The sequence below is a fragment of the Oryza sativa genome, chromosome 1 (assembly GCF_034140825.1).
Source record: "Oryza sativa Japonica Group chromosome 1, ASM3414082v1".
Taxonomy (NCBI): domain Eukaryota; kingdom Viridiplantae; phylum Streptophyta; class Magnoliopsida; order Poales; family Poaceae; genus Oryza; species Oryza sativa.
Window position 1 is genome coordinate 8654581 of NC_089035.1, and position 15965 is coordinate 8670545.

Consider the following 15965-nt stretch of genomic DNA (forward strand, 5'->3'; position numbering starts at 1 on the left):
GTGGGCGGTCCCCTCTTGCGCCGCGGTGAATCCGGCAGCTGGACAACCGGACACCCCGGCCGACCCAACTCCATCACGCCCACCCTCGCCACCGGTGCCTAGGAAAGGGTCGAGCTATACTTCAGATCAAGCAGTTACCCATTCCCGCTTGTGGCAAGCGCTGTAAGTCTTCCAGGGTTTCCCGTGAACCGGTCCTTAATTGCCATGGGTGCGACTCACAAAACCATGCACCCACAGCCCACCATTCAGTCGCATTTTAGTTGGATAATTACGACCATAAAACATGGCCAGATGTCTCGAGCACGCGGCTCAACAAGATACTAGAATGTCTAATACTGCAATTATCCCATCGACTGAGCTAGTGGTAATTAAGCATGGCTAAGCATATAGTTCTAGCTAGGTCACATAAGTAACACAAGCTAGTCGATTTATCACCCAAGGTTGACAAAGGACAGATATCAAGTAAACATGGCACAAGCGAGCAGATAGGTAATACCCGGATCCCATGTAATTAGCAAAACATGCATATTTATTTGTAAACGGTAAAACATTTATAAATTGGGATCAACATGCTCAAGGGGAATGTGTGACTTGCCTTGCTTCTTCACTTTGATCTTCCGAACTCTTTTCCTCGCGACCGCGGACTTCCGAAACGACGGGAACTACACGCTGGCACGCAAAACGAGGAAAAACTCTAATAAAAACCAAGGAAACAGTACATAAAAAGTAAACAAACATGTAGAACTCAATTTTAGATGGATTTTGCAAGTTGAATGGCTCAATTTGGAGTTCGAATGAATTAGATATGAGTTTTAGAAGGTTTTGAGCCATTTTAATGAATTTCTATAATTATTATCGAATTATTGCGCAATTAATAATTATTTTCTCAAAGGAAAAGGACTGCCGCTGACGTCAGCAAAGGGCCGGCGCCGACAGGCGGGCCCCACACGTCAGCGAGTCAAAGGGGGAGGGCGCTGGTACACGGGCCCACTCGGCAGCGGCTCAAGGGGGGGCACGGCTGGCAAGCGGGCCCCACGGCTCCGGCTCCACGAGCCGATGTACCGGCCAGGCCCGGCATCAAGCCGGCCGGGCGGCCATGGCAAGGCGGCGGCGCGGGCATGCGACCGCCAGCGACGGCGAGCGCGCGAAGAGGGCGGCGGCGCACGGGGAAAAAAAAAAGAAGGGAAGGAAGGGGAGGGAGACCTCACCGGAGGGGCGGCAATGGCCGGCGGAGAAAAACGAGGGAGGCGGCGAAGACCGGCGATGCCGAGGTGCGGACGAGCGACGGCGACACCTAGGGAAAGAGAGGAGAGGAATTAGGGCGGAGGAAAACCCCCACGGCGACCATCCACGCCGGCCGGAGTCGGAGGGGAGAGAGAACTCACCGACGACGCGAGGGAAATGGGGTTTCGGTGGTATTCCGGCGACGCAGAGCAGCGGCCGGGAAGGGTCTTGCGGCGGCGAAGCTAGTGGTGGCGGTGGCTTAGTGCGGCGGCGGCTCTAGCGACGGCGGCACACGGCCGGAGTGCGGCGACGGGCGGCGGCGTAAGTGGCGGCGGTGCGAGCTCGGTAGGGGGCACGGGATGGAGCGGTGAGAGCGGAAAACGAGAGAGGAGGGCATGGGGAGCATTTTATAGGCGGAGGGGGAGGCGGACGTGGCCGGGAGGCGCTCCGATTTCGCCGGCGACGTGGGGGAGGAGAGAGAGAAGGTGGGGGGGAGATTCAAAATCGAATCCCGCCCCTCTCGTGCGCTGGCGCGGCCGGGAGACGCGGGGAGAGGGCGGCGACGTGGCGTGGGCGCGGCGAAAGCGGAGGAAGTGGGTGCGGCGGCGGTTTCGGCGCGGCGGCGCACCGGGATCGGCGGGAGGTGGGGGAAGGACCCGACAGGTGGGGCCTCGGGGGAAAGGAGAGAGGAGGAGACGGTTGGGGGGAGACGATGACAGGTGGGGCCTCGGGTCCACCTGTCGGCGAGGGGAGGAGGGAGGAGGCTGGGGGTTATGTGGACTTGGAGGAGGGGGAGCCGAGCTGGGCCGGCCCACGCGGAGAAAGGAGGGAAGGAGGGAAGGGAGAATGGGCCGAGCCCAAAGACAAAGAGGGGATTTTAATTTCTTTTCTTTTTATTTTAATTGATTCGATGAACTTTGTGCCATTAAAATTACTTCTTGAGCTCCGAAAATTCACGGAAAATTCCGGAGAGTACATTAGGGCACAAAGAATATTACAAAATATTCCCGGCCAATGATTTTTAAGGGAAAAATTTTAATTCTCCCATTAATTCACTTGATTAAATTGCTTTAACTTTTATTTAATTTCTAGGAAATGCATTATTAATTGATTTTTAATCCCGAACGAAAATCGGGGCGTTACAAATCTACCCCCCTTACAGGAATCTCGTCCCGAGATTCTGGGATGGCTAGAAAGAAAGCCGGTGCTGATGGGCGGTCTGACTGATCTGCACCTTGAACTGCCACATTCTGCTTCGAACTGATTGATTGACTGGTTGATCAAACCTGTACGATTGAACTGGCTGGATTCGACCTTTCTGTTCCTTTGCTTTGCCAAAACTGGACCGACTGGTTTTGCTTGAACTGACCCAGTCTAGGACTGCGGATGCTCCTGAAACTTACTTAGCTTGGGCTGAACTGTTGAGGTTAGCAATTTTGGTAACCTGAGAATTCACCACGCTAGCTATAAGAGGATGAAAATGGAATCTGGCATTTATAAATCATTTACCCTATGTCCGCTTCGACTGGTCCCAATTCAAATAACAAGTAATTCCAGAAAAACCTGCTTGACCTGTCTTTCGTCTGAACTGCAACCATCCTCGATGCTACTTCTCTAAGCTGAACTGTTGACCTGGCCTCAAGGGTGTACATTAGAATTGAACCTGTTGACTTGAGATTGGGAGACTCTGCTAGTGGCTCGCAACGGACTCCTTTAATTACTAACCAAATTGCTGCACTGGGTTGAACATTCAAGTGAAATGCCGACGAGGTAAACCAAAACTCATCTCTGAGACCTACCCCCCTTACAGTGGGTAGTCTTACTTTCGCCTGACTGAGAACCTTTGAACTGTTGTCCTCGAAAAAATGACCAACATTTCTCGGATTTACAGATGCCCTGACTTTGAAGACTGAAACTTCATCGGTCCATCAAATTGAAGCAATGGCGATGCACTTTCATCCCGACAAGATTTGGAACTTAAGCCTTAGTTGATGATAGGAAATTCCACATAAAAGTGACTCTCATTTAGCTCATGAACACACTGACTCTTGACTGCAACACACTACTGCTGGAGTTCTTTCCGCTACTCTTGACCTTGCATCGAGCTTTGCATCTCCCGCATCAATACATCCATCATCTAATCTTGGACACCAAATGTTGATCACGAGCAGGGTTCTTCTGGCACTGGGATACCTTGTAGCTTTCAACTGAACCATTGATTGGTGACTTTAATTGATCTTATCTCTGACACTGACCATCCGCTGCCAGGACGGAAGAGAGGTGGAAGAGAGGGGTTGCTAAAGATAAGGTACTAAACCACTTGCCTACTGATATGTTGTGAGTAGACTTTTATTCTTCAAGTTGCTTAAGCAAACAACCTAGTATGGTCGCATCCCCACCAATGATGCAAACCATACCCCTACACACAAGCAAACAACACACGATCTAGAAAGCTAACGGAACTACTCTTCTGGGAAAGATTGGGTTTAGGTCAACTTCGGGAAAACTCTTCTTGATCTTCACGGAACGACGACTCTGAACCGACCTTCTCGCTCTTTGCTGCACGAAGCTTGATGCTTGACTTGACTTCCGAACAGACACGAAGCTGACAGTTTATCCTCCACGGTTTAACAACTATAAGAATTGGAGGGACAGGGAGGAGAATTTTGAAAAACTGTTTCGCAAAGAAAAGCCGAAGGGCGAGGGGAGACATTTTTCAAATAGGGTTTTCAGAAAGCTTGTCCTTAGGGTTTGACCATTTGGCTCAACCTACAGTCGAGTTGGCTCTGATACCACTTTGTCACGCCCAGAAATTTAGCCCAAAATTTCCAGACTATTTTGTGTATTAAATCCCTGTCCAGGACCAGCCAGGGTACACAAAACGACAAGTAATAAACAGTCCCAAACGTAAATAAAGCGTAAAATACTTACAGAAGAGGCACTTAGTCCTCACACCGAAACAAAAGCAGCAGCAGCGGAAAAAGGCGATCCTAGCGGGGCTTCAGCTCCACTCCACAGGCAAAACTCAACTGGGGTCTGAGCCTTGGTCCTCTAACTCCATCTTCAGCTCAGAAGCACTACACTTCTGAAAAGGGGGAATAATAGCAAGGCTGAGTACAACCACCGTACTCAGCAAGCCACACCAACGATGCAGACGTGCAAAGGGAACACAAGGACGGTTTGTGGCTATTTGCATAAAGGCGGTTGTAAAACATTTTATTTAGCAAACAGTAAAACTGTTGAGTAATTTAAGTAACATTAAAATCTCCACTGATCAACGCTACACCACGTTGAACAGGCCCAACCAACCCACCTGTACTACAGTGCATTGGGTCGATTTATTAGGTGTGAGACTAATCACGGTGAATCTGGTCGATCGCCCATAACCGCGGGCACGGCTATTCGAATAGTTTTACTCTGGCCAGAGGTGCACAACTGTACCCACAAGACACAACCCACCGACATGTCACCGCGTCATCATGTGCCCATGATGCACACGTCACCATGTCGAGTGATTGTGACGAGACCCTTCGCATAACCCTCCCCTAACCATCCACACCACGCTAAGGTTTCACCCCCACCCCTCAAAAGGCAGTGGGCGGTCCCCTCTTGCGCCGCGGTGAATCCGGCAGCTGGACAACCGGACACCCCGGCCGACCCAACTCCATCACGCCCACCCTCGCCACCGGTGCCTAGGAAAGGGTCGAGCTATACTTCAGATCAAGCAGTTACCCATTCCCGCTTGTGGCAAGCGCTGTAAGTCTTCCAGGGTTTCCCGTGAACCGGTCCTTAATTGCCATGGGTGCGACTCACAAAACCATGCACCCACAGCCCACCATTCAGTCGCATTTTAGTTGGATAATTACGACCATAAAACATGGCCAGATGTCTCGAGCACGCGGCTCAACAAGATACTAGAATGTCTAATACTGCAATTATCCCATCGACTGAGCTAGTGGTAATTAAGCATGGCTAAGCATATAGTTCTAGCTAGGTCACATAAGTAACACAAGCTAGTCGATTTATCACCCAAGGTTGACAAAGGACAGATATCAAGTAAACATGGCACAAGCGAGCAGATAGGTAATACCCGGATCCCATGTAATTAGCAAAACATGCATATTTATTTGTAAACGGTAAAACATTTATAAATTGGGATCAACATGCTCAAGGGGAATGTGTGACTTGCCTTGCTTCTTCACTTTGATCTTCCGAACTCTTTTCCTCGCGACCGCGGACTTCCGAAACGACGGGAACTACACGCTGGCACGCAAAACGAGGAAAAACTCTAATAAAAACCAAGGAAACAGTACATAAAAAGTAAACAAACATGTAGAACTCAATTTTAGATGGATTTTGCAAGTTGAATGGCTCAATTTGGAGTTCGAATGAATTAGATATGAGTTTTAGAAGGTTTTGAGCCATTTTAATGAATTTCTATAATTATTATCGAATTATTGCGCAATTAATAATTATTTTCTCAAAGGAAAAGGACTGCCGCTGACGTCAGCAAAGGGCCGGCGCCGACAGGCGGGCCCCACACGTCAGCGAGTCAAAGGGGGAGGGCGCTGGTACACGGGCCCACTCGGCAGCGGCTCAAGGGGGGGCACGGCTGGCAAGCGGGCCCCACGGCTCCGGCTCCACGAGCCGATGTACCGGCCAGGCCCGGCATCAAGCCGGCCGGGCGGCCATGGCAAGGCGGCGGCGCGGGCATGCGACCGCCAGCGACGGCGAGCGCGCGAAGAGGGCGGCGGCGCACGGGGAAAAAAAAAAGAAGGGAAGGAAGGGGAGGGAGACCTCACCGGAGGGGCGGCAATGGCCGGCGGAGAAAAACGAGGGAGGCGGCGAAGACCGGCGATGCCGAGGTGCGGACGAGCGACGGCGACACCTAGGGAAAGAGAGGAGAGGAATTAGGGCGGAGGAAAACCCCCACGGCGACCATCCACGCCGGCCGGAGTCGGAGGGGAGAGAGAACTCACCGACGACGCGAGGGAAATGGGGTTTCGGTGGTATTCCGGCGACGCAGAGCAGCGGCCGGGAAGGGTCTTGCGGCGGCGAAGCTAGTGGTGGCGGTGGCTTAGTGCGGCGGCGGCTCTAGCGACGGCGGCACACGGCCGGAGTGCGGCGACGGGCGGCGGCGTAAGTGGCGGCGGTGCGAGCTCGGTAGGGGGCACGGGATGGAGCGGTGAGAGCGGAAAACGAGAGAGGAGGGCATGGGGAGCATTTTATAGGCGGAGGGGGAGGCGGACGTGGCCGGGAGGCGCTCCGATTTCGCCGGCGACGTGGGGGAGGAGAGAGAGAAGGTGGGGGGGAGATTCAAAATCGAATCCCGCCCCTCTCGTGCGCTGGCGCGGCCGGGAGACACGGGGAGAGGGCGGCGACGTGGCGTGGGCGCGGCGAAAGCGGAGGAAGTGGGTGCGGCGGCGGTTTCGGCGCGGCGGCGCACCGGGATCGGCGGGAGGTGGGGGAAGGACCCGACAGGTGGGGCCTCGGGGGAAAGGAGAGAGGAGGAGACGGTTGGGGGGAGACGATGACAGGTGGGGCCTCGGGTCCACCTGTCGGCGAGGGGAGGAGGGAGGAGGCTGGGGGTTATGTGGACTTGGAGGAGGGGGAGCCGAGCTGGGCCGGCCCACGCGGAGAAAGGAGGGAAGGAGGGAAGGGAGAATGGGCCGAGCCCAAAGACAAAGAGGGGATTTTAATTTCTTTTCTTTTTATTTTAATTGATTCGATGAACTTTGTGCCATTAAAATTACTTCTTGAGCTCCGAAAATTCACGGAAAATTCCGGAGAGTACATTAGGGCACAAAGAATATTACAAAATATTCCCGGCCAATGATTTTTAAGGGAAAAATTTTAATTCTCCCATTAATTCACTTGATTAAATTGCTTTAACTTTTATTTAATTTCTAGGAAATGCATTATTAATTGATTTTTAATCCCGAACGAAAATCGGGGCGTTACAAATCTACCCCCCTTACAGGAATCTCGTCCCGAGATTCTGGGATGGCTAGAAAGAAAGCCGGTGCTGATGGGCGGTCTGACTGATCTGCACCTTGAACTGCCACATTCTGCTTCGAACTGATTGATTGACTGGTTGATCAAACCTGTACGATTGAACTGGCTGGATTCGACCTTTCTGTTCCTTTGCTTTGCCAAAACTGGACCGACTGGTTTTGCTTGAACTGACCCAGTCTAGGACTGCGGATGCTCCTGAAACTTACTTAGCTTGGGCTGAACTGTTGAGGTTAGCAATTTTGGTAACCTGAGAATTCACCACGCTAGCTATAAGAGGATGAAAATGGAATCTGGCATTTATAAATCATTTACCCTATGTCCGCTTCGACTGGTCCCAATTCAAATAACAAGTAATTCCAGAAAAACCTGCTTGACCTGTCTTTCGTCTGAACTGCAACCATCCTCGATGCTACTTCTCTAAGCTGAACTGTTGACCTGGCCTCAAGGGTGTACATTAGAATTGAACCTGTTGACTTGAGATTGGGAGACTCTGCTAGTGGCTCGCAACGGACTCCTTTAATTACTAACCAAATTGCTGCACTGGGTTGAACATTCAAGTGAAATGCCGACGAGGTAAACCAAAACTCATCTCTGAGACCTACCCCCCTTACAGTGGGTAGTCTTACTTTCGCCTGACTGAGAACCTTTGAACTGTTGTCCTCGAAAAAATGACCAACATTTCTCGGATTTACAGATGCCCTGACTTTGAAGACTGAAACTTCATCGGTCCATCAAATTGAAGCAATGGCGATGCACTTTCATCCCGACAAGATTTGGAACTTAAGCCTTAGTTGATGATAGGAAATTCCACATAAAAGTGACTCTCATTTAGCTCATGAACACACTGACTCTTGACTGCAACACACTACTGCTGGAGTTCTTTCCGCTACTCTTGACCTTGCATCGAGCTTTGCATCTCCCGCATCAATACATCCATCATCTAATCTTGGACACCAAATGTTGATCACGAGCAGGGTTCTTCTGGCACTGGGATACCTTGTAGCTTTCAACTGAACCATTGATTGGTGACTTTAATTGATCTTATCTCTGACACTGACCATCCGCTGCCAGGACGGAAGAGAGGTGGAAGAGAGGGGTTGCTAAAGATAAGGTACTAAACCACTTGCCTACTGATATGTTGTGAGTAGACTTTTATTCTTCAAGTTGCTTAAGCAAACAACCTAGTATGGTCGCATCCCCACCAATGATGCAAACCATACCCCTACACACAAGCAAACAACACACGATCTAGAAAGCTAACGGAACTACTCTTCTGGGAAAGATTGGGTTTAGGTCAACTTCGGGAAAACTCTTCTTGATCTTCACGGAACGACGACTCTGAACCGACCTTCTCGCTCTTTGCTGCACGAAGCTTGATGCTTGACTTGACTTCCGAACAGACACGAAGCTGACAGTTTATCCTCCACGGTTTAACAACTATAAGAATTGGAGGGACAGGGAGGAGAATTTTGAAAAACTGTTTCGCAAAGAAAAGCCGAAGGGCGAGGGGAGACATTTTTCAAATAGGGTTTTCAGAAAGCTTGTCCTTAGGGTTTGACCATTTGGCTCAACCTACAGTCGAGTTGGCTCTGATACCACTTTGTCACGCCCAGAAATTTAGCCCAAAATTTCCAGACTATTTTGTGTATTAAATCCCTGTCCAGGACCAGCCAGGGTACACAAAACGACAAGTAATAAACAGTCCCAAACGTAAATAAAGCGTAAAATACTTACAGAAGAGGCACTTAGTCCTCACACCGAAACAAAAGCAGCAGCAGCGGAAAAAGGCGATCCTAGCGGGGCTTCAGCTCCACTCCACAGGCAAAACTCAACTGGGGTCTGAGCCTTGGTCCTCTAACTCCATCTTCAGCTCAGAAGCACTACACTTCTGAAAAGGGGGAATAATAGCAAGGCTGAGTACAACCACCGTACTCAGCAAGCCACACCAACGATGCAGACGTGCAAAGGGAACACAAGGACGGTTTGTGGCTATTTGCATAAAGGCGGTTGTAAAACATTTTATTTAGCAAACAGTAAAACTGTTGAGTAATTTAAGTAACATTAAAATCTCCACTGATCAACGCTACACCACGTTGAACAGGCCCAACCAACCCACCTGTACTACAGTGCATTGGGTCGATTTATTAGGTGTGAGACTAATCACGGTGAATCTGGTCGATCGCCCATAACCGCGGGCACGGCTATTCGAATAGTTTTACTCTGGCCAGAGGTGCACAACTGTACCCACAAGACACAACCCACCGACATGTCACCGCGTCATCATGTGCCCATGATGCACACGTCACCATGTCGAGTGATTGTGACGAGACCCTTCGCATAACCCTCCCCTAACCATCCACACCACGCTAAGGTTTCACCCCCACCCCTCAAAAGGCAGTGGGCGGTCCCCTCTTGCGCCGCGGTGAATCCGGCAGCTGGACAACCGGACACCCCGGCCGACCCAACTCCATCACGCCCACCCTCGCCACCGGTGCCTAGGAAAGGGTCGAGCTATACTTCAGATCAAGCAGTTACCCATTCCCGCTTGTGGCAAGCGCTGTAAGTCTTCCAGGGTTTCCCGTGAACCGGTCCTTAATTGCCATGGGTGCGACTCACAAAACCATGCACCCACAGCCCACCATTCAGTCGCATTTTAGTTGGATAATTACGACCATAAAACATGGCCAGATGTCTCGAGCACGCGGCTCAACAAGATACTAGAATGTCTAATACTGCAATTATCCCATCGACTGAGCTAGTGGTAATTAAGCATGGCTAAGCATATAGTTCTAGCTAGGTCACATAAGTAACACAAGCTAGTCGATTTATCACCCAAGGTTGACAAAGGACAGATATCAAGTAAACATGGCACAAGCGAGCAGATAGGTAATACCCGGATCCCATGTAATTAGCAAAACATGCATATTTATTTGTAAACGGTAAAACATTTATAAATTGGGATCAACATGCTCAAGGGGAATGTGTGACTTGCCTTGCTTCTTCACTTTGATCTTCCGAACTCTTTTCCTCGCGACCGCGGACTTCCGAAACGACGGGAACTACACGCTGGCACGCAAAACGAGGAAAAACTCTAATAAAAACCAAGGAAACAGTACATAAAAAGTAAACAAACATGTAGAACTCAATTTTAGATGGATTTTGCAAGTTGAATGGCTCAATTTGGAGTTCGAATGAATTAGATATGAGTTTTAGAAGGTTTTGAGCCATTTTAATGAATTTCTATAATTATTATCGAATTATTGCGCAATTAATAATTATTTTCTGAAAGGAAAAGGACTGCCGCTGACGTCAGCAAAGGGCCGGCGCCGACAGGCGGGCCCCACACGTCAGCGAGTCAAAGGGGGAGGGCGCTGGTACACGGGCCCACTCGGCAGCGGCTCAAGGGGGGGCACGGCTGGCAAGCGGGCCCCACGGCTCCGGCTCCACGAGCCGATGTACCGGCCAGGCCCGGCATCAAGCCGGCCGGGCGGCCATGGCAAGGCGGCGGCGCGGGCATGCGACCGCCAGCGACGGCGAGCGCGCGAAGAGGGCGGCGGCGCACGGGGAAAAAAAAAAGAAGGGAAGGAAGGGGAGGGAGACCTCACCGGAGGGGCGGCAATGGCCGGCGGAGAAAAACGAGGGAGGCGGCGAAGACCGGCGATGCCGAGGTGCGGACGAGCGACGGCGACACCTAGGGAAAGAGAGGAGAGGAATTAGGGCGGAGGAAAACCCCCACGGCGACCATCCACGCCGGCCGGAGTCGGAGGGGAGAGAGAACTCACCGACGACGCGAGGGAAATGGGGTTTCGGTGGTATTCCGGCGACGCAGAGCAGCGGCCGGGAAGGGTCTTGCGGCGGCGAAGCTAGTGGTGGCGGTGGCTTAGTGCGGCGGCGGCTCTAGCGACGGCGGCACACGGCCGGAGTGCGGCGACGGGCGGCGGCGTAAGTGGCGGCGGTGCGAGCTCGGTAGGGGGCACGGGATGGAGCGGTGAGAGCGGAAAACGAGAGAGGAGGGCATGGGGAGCATTTTATAGGCGGAGGGGGAGGCGGACGTGGCCGGGAGGCGCTCCGATTTCGCCGGCGACGTGGGGGAGGAGAGAGAGAAGGTGGGGGGGGAGATTCAAAATCGAATCCCGCCCCTCTCGTGCGCTGGCGCGGCCGGGAGACGCGGGGAGAGGGCGGCGACGTGGCGTGGGCGCGGCGAAAGCGGAGGAAGTGGGTGCGGCGGCGGTTTCGGCGCGGCGGCGCACCGGGATCGGCGGGAGGTGGGGGAAGGACCCGACAGGTGGGGCCTCGGGGGAAAGGAGAGAGGAGGAGACGGTTGGGGGGAGACGATGACAGGTGGGGCCTCGGGTCCACCTGTCGGCGAGGGGAGGAGGGAGGAGGCTGGGGGTTATGTGGACTTGGAGGAGGGGGAGCCGAGCTGGGCCGGCCCACGCGGAGAAAGGAGGGAAGGAGGGAAGGGAGAATGGGCCGAGCCCAAAGACAAAGAGGGGATTTTAATTTCTTTTCTTTTTATTTTAATTGATTCGATGAACTTTGTGCCATTAAAATTACTTCTTGAGCTCCGAAAATTCACGGAAAATTCCGGAGAGTACATTAGGGCACAAAGAATATTACAAAATATTCCCGGCCAATGATTTTTAAGGGAAAAATTTTAATTCTCCCATTAATTCACTTGATTAAATTGCTTTAACTTTTATTTAATTTCTAGGAAATGCATTATTAATTGATTTTTAATCCCGAACGAAAATCGGGGCGTTACACGACACGTCCCTCAACTTACAAAAACCGGGCAAACGAGGTCCCTCAGCGGTTTTGATAGCGGTTTTGGCTGACATGGCGCATACGTGGCTAATTTGATTCGGTCTTATCTGACATGTCGTTGACGTGGCGCTTACGTGTCAATTAGATCCGAAAAAATAATAAAACCTACGGGACCCACATGTCAGTTGCACATACAAAATAATAAAAAGGGAGTACCTATACATCTTTCGAAAGATTTTTATAATCATATCACACAGATTTTTAATCTTTGTATTAAAATCCGATAGATATAATAAAAAGCAAAAAGCAATTAAGAAACACCATAATGAACATTAAATTACCATATCCTCTAGAAAAAGACCAAATCCAATACAAAATTTAAAATTTACATGTGAAGATTCAAAAATTACAGTGTAACTTACAAAAGTTACAGTGTAAGTTTCATAAATTACACTGTAACTTACAAGAAAATGCACTGTAAATTTAAGTGAGAAAATCGAGTGAGAGATAAGAAAAAATCTTTCGAGTGAGATATAGCAAAAGGGAGTAACTATACATCTTTCGAAAGATTTTTATAATCGTATCACACAGATTTTTAATCTTTAGATTAAAATCCGATAGATATAATAAAAAGCAAAAAGCAATTAAGAAACACCATAATGGACACTAAATTACCATATCCTCAATAAAAAGACCAAATCCAATACAAAATTTAAAATTTACATGCGAAGATTCAAAAATTACAGTGTAACTTACAAAAGTTACAGTGTAAGTTTCATAAATTACACTGTAACTTACAAGAAAATGCACTGTAAATTTGAGTAAGAAAATCGAGTGAGAGATAAGAAAAAATCTTTCGAGTGAGATATAGCAAAATCGATAGCAAAATCGTAATAAAAAATGGTGTGACCCACGTGGGCCCACACGTCATCCTCACTACTCTCTATCCCCTCTCTCTCTCTCTCCCTCTTCTCTTTCTCCAGCCGGCGGAGCGTGGTGGGCGGCGGCCGGAGCGGCGGCAGAGCAGAGGGATGGAGGAAGAGAGGGGCGAAGCGGGGCGGGCGGCGGCCGGAGCGGCGGCGGAACGTGGGCGGAGCGGCGGCCGTACCGGTGCACCACGCGCATCACCCCCTCATAGTTCCACATCAGCCCTGACAGTGATGCCGCGCCGAGGTGTAGCGGCAGGTGCCTGCACACCACCGCAGTTTCCCGCCACAGCACCGACCCCGCAGCACGCCGTCGAGCCACCGCAGCTGCGCCTCACAGACGGCACCGTTGAACATCACGAACCGCCTGGCCACGCCGGCAAGGCCGCTCGGGTTGTTCTTGTCCGTGTTCGGGTTCCTCTTGTCCAAGAATCTCCCCGCTGCCGCGGCCATCGGGTGGTCGCGCGACCATCCCACGGCGTTGAAGTCGTACGCGTCGAGGAAGCGGTCAAACTCGGCGACGACGGCCTGGACGGCCAGCAGCGACCTGTCCTTGGGGCAGAAGCCGTCGACGATGTCACCGAAGTTGACACAAAAGCGGACGGCGCCACCGCCGCCGTCATTGGATGCTTGTGGTTGTGGGCATTCCAGGAGCGGACGGCTCTCTGGAGGACGGTGAGGCTGTGGCGGTAGTAGCGGGGGACGCCGAGGAAGGAGCGGCCGTCGGGGATGTCAGTGTGCTGGGCGTCGGCGTTCGGCGGCTGAACCAGCATCGGTCGTCGTTGCCGAATGATTGCCAATCGGCCGACGACCACCACAAGTTTGTCTTCCTCTCCGGCGAGCGGTGACCACTGGCCAGTGACCAAGAGAGGGGAGGAGGAAGAGGAGTATCCGCCGCGTCCACCGCTCGTGTCGAGGTGGACGATGTCGCCGAAGCGTCTCCAAGTCGGCGCGCTCTGCCCCTTTTCCCCGCCGGCCACTGCTCATCGTCCCGCCGCCAGGTTGGCCGCCGCCGCATGGATCCCGCCGCTGGGTCGCCGCATTGGGAGAAGGAGGAGACGGCAAGAGACAGCGAGATTGGGGAGGAGACGTGGGTCCCACTATAAATAGTTTATTTTTAGTCGAACAGTCACTTACACGTGGGTCCTAGTTTTTTTTTTTTTGCCACGTCAAACGAAACCAGGGACTATACTGCCGAGGGACCTTATTTGCACGGGTTTTATAAGTTGGGGATGCGTTGTATCTGGTTTTGTGCTGCAGGGACGAAAATCGGACTAAGAGACAAATAAAGGGACCTAAAGTGAACTTATGCCTTCTTTGTTACAGTTTGTCAGCGCTGCTGCTGAGACGGCCCAGGCCCACGGCCCACATTCCTCCTCTCTCTTTCTCTCTCGCTTCTCCAACGCCACACAGCGAGAAAAAAACGCAACAACGCTGGCGACCTTCCTGACGACGCCGACGAGCTCGACCTCCCCGACGGTGAGGCGATCCAGGTCAGCTCCGCGCCTCCTCCTCCTCCTCCTCCTCCACATCCCCTCGCCCCGCCCCTCCGCCGCCGCCGCCGCCGGTCCTCTGCCTCCCAGGCCATCCCTCTAAGACCATGGAATCCATCCCCCACTTCCTCTCCCCCGGAAACCCTAAACCCAAACCCCCATTGCCGCGTTCAGACATTCGCGGATTAAGGTTTTCGGGCCTAGTGGGACGTGGTGTTTGGAGCTGCCACTCACTTTCTCAGATAGTGTTTGGAGCTTGGTTCTGATTAACATTGATGCATACAGGCGTTTTCAGGATGGGCAGTGAGGACACAAAAGATATGCTGAAGAATGTGGACTGGAAAACAGTTGGTGGTTCGGTGAGCACCGACCCAAGCCAACCAGTTGTTAAAAAGCGTCTCCCGAAGAAAATCAGACAAGTTCCTGAATGCTATTTTCTGCCTCGGCGATCTTTGCCTTCTGCATTGGCAATCTATGGCGCTGCGTGTGCTGCTGGAGTTGGCGCAGGGATGCTGCTTGAGGTTTGGATAAACAAAAAGATCAAAGGTGCATTCTTGTTTTATTTGGTAGCAGGAGGGGCCATTCAACTTAGGAAAAGTCTATACGTACTAACTTTTTCTTACTAAATTTTTACTAACACTGACATGTCATGCTATGAGTCCATCTAGATTTTTTATAACTTCCATCTGCTTAAATCAAACGGTTGATATGATTGTTAGTACAAATTTAGTAAGAAAAAATTAGTACGTGTAGCAGTGCTCTTCAACTTACGTTCTTGCAAAGTAACTGTTTTCTTGAAAACTTATGATGTTGTATTATACAATTGAAAGCATTACTCTTCTTTTGTCTTGGATAATGTTGGGTTGAACAATTGAAAGCATGTAACACCTTTTTGTTTGTTGCCTGTATATTTTTGTACATATACTTACTCTTCTTACTTGCTGATGCAGAGGACAGTGCCATTGTCTGGGAAATGGGCAAATGATTTGATTGCTACCTCTGAAGAGTTCTCCTTGCTCGTGTTCAGCTGCTAAAGCTGCATCTCAGAAATAATCTTAGCTATATTGGTTCTGATTATCTTTTGATTCCCAGACAAAGTAAAACTATCCTTTCTAATGTATGACACTGCCTTACATCTACATTTCTGGTTTCATTTTGAATGCTAGCATAACAGTATGGTGTAACAGGAAATATCAGAAATAACGGTGTTACGGAATGAGCCATTTCTGTTTGGCATTATCAGTTGTACGAATTAATTGATTGTGTGGACAGTGGTAGTTACATGCTCTGATGGAAATATCAAAAATCATTTGGCCTACAAAGTTATGAAGTGTGCTCTCTGCTCAAACAAAAGATTTTGATATCTGTATGAGGAAGCCTCCAGCGTATCTACGCTAGTAAACATTTTTGGGGGTTCTCAATTCCTTCCCGTACTCTGATTATGAATGTAAACTTGCCTGCTAATGAATAGAATGTCCGATTTTTATCTAAAAAAATAGAAAAACATTTTTCTTTTCAACAAAAATGGATCCTATAGATC

The 15965-nt window shown here is 50.6% G+C and overlaps 1 protein-coding gene and 1 pseudogene across 1 annotated transcript; one reads left to right on the plus strand and one right to left on the minus strand.

The window, feature by feature from the left end:
- Positions 1–12823: 12823 nt before the first annotated feature.
- Positions 12824–13826, minus strand: LOC107278753 (manganese-dependent ADP-ribose/CDP-alcohol diphosphatase-like; annotated as a pseudogene).
- Positions 13827–14346: 520 nt separating this feature from the next.
- Positions 14347–15747, plus strand: LOC136356732 (uncharacterized). The gene is made up of 3 exons (XM_066310988.1): positions 14347–14425; positions 14711–14971; positions 15376–15747. Exons 2-3 carry the CDS (start codon positions 14722–14724, stop codon positions 15408–15410), a joined length of 285 nt encoding a protein of 94 aa, XP_066167085.1. The 5' UTR covers positions 14347–14425; positions 14711–14721; the 3' UTR covers positions 15411–15747.
- The last annotated feature ends 218 nt before the right edge of the window (positions 15748–15965 follow it).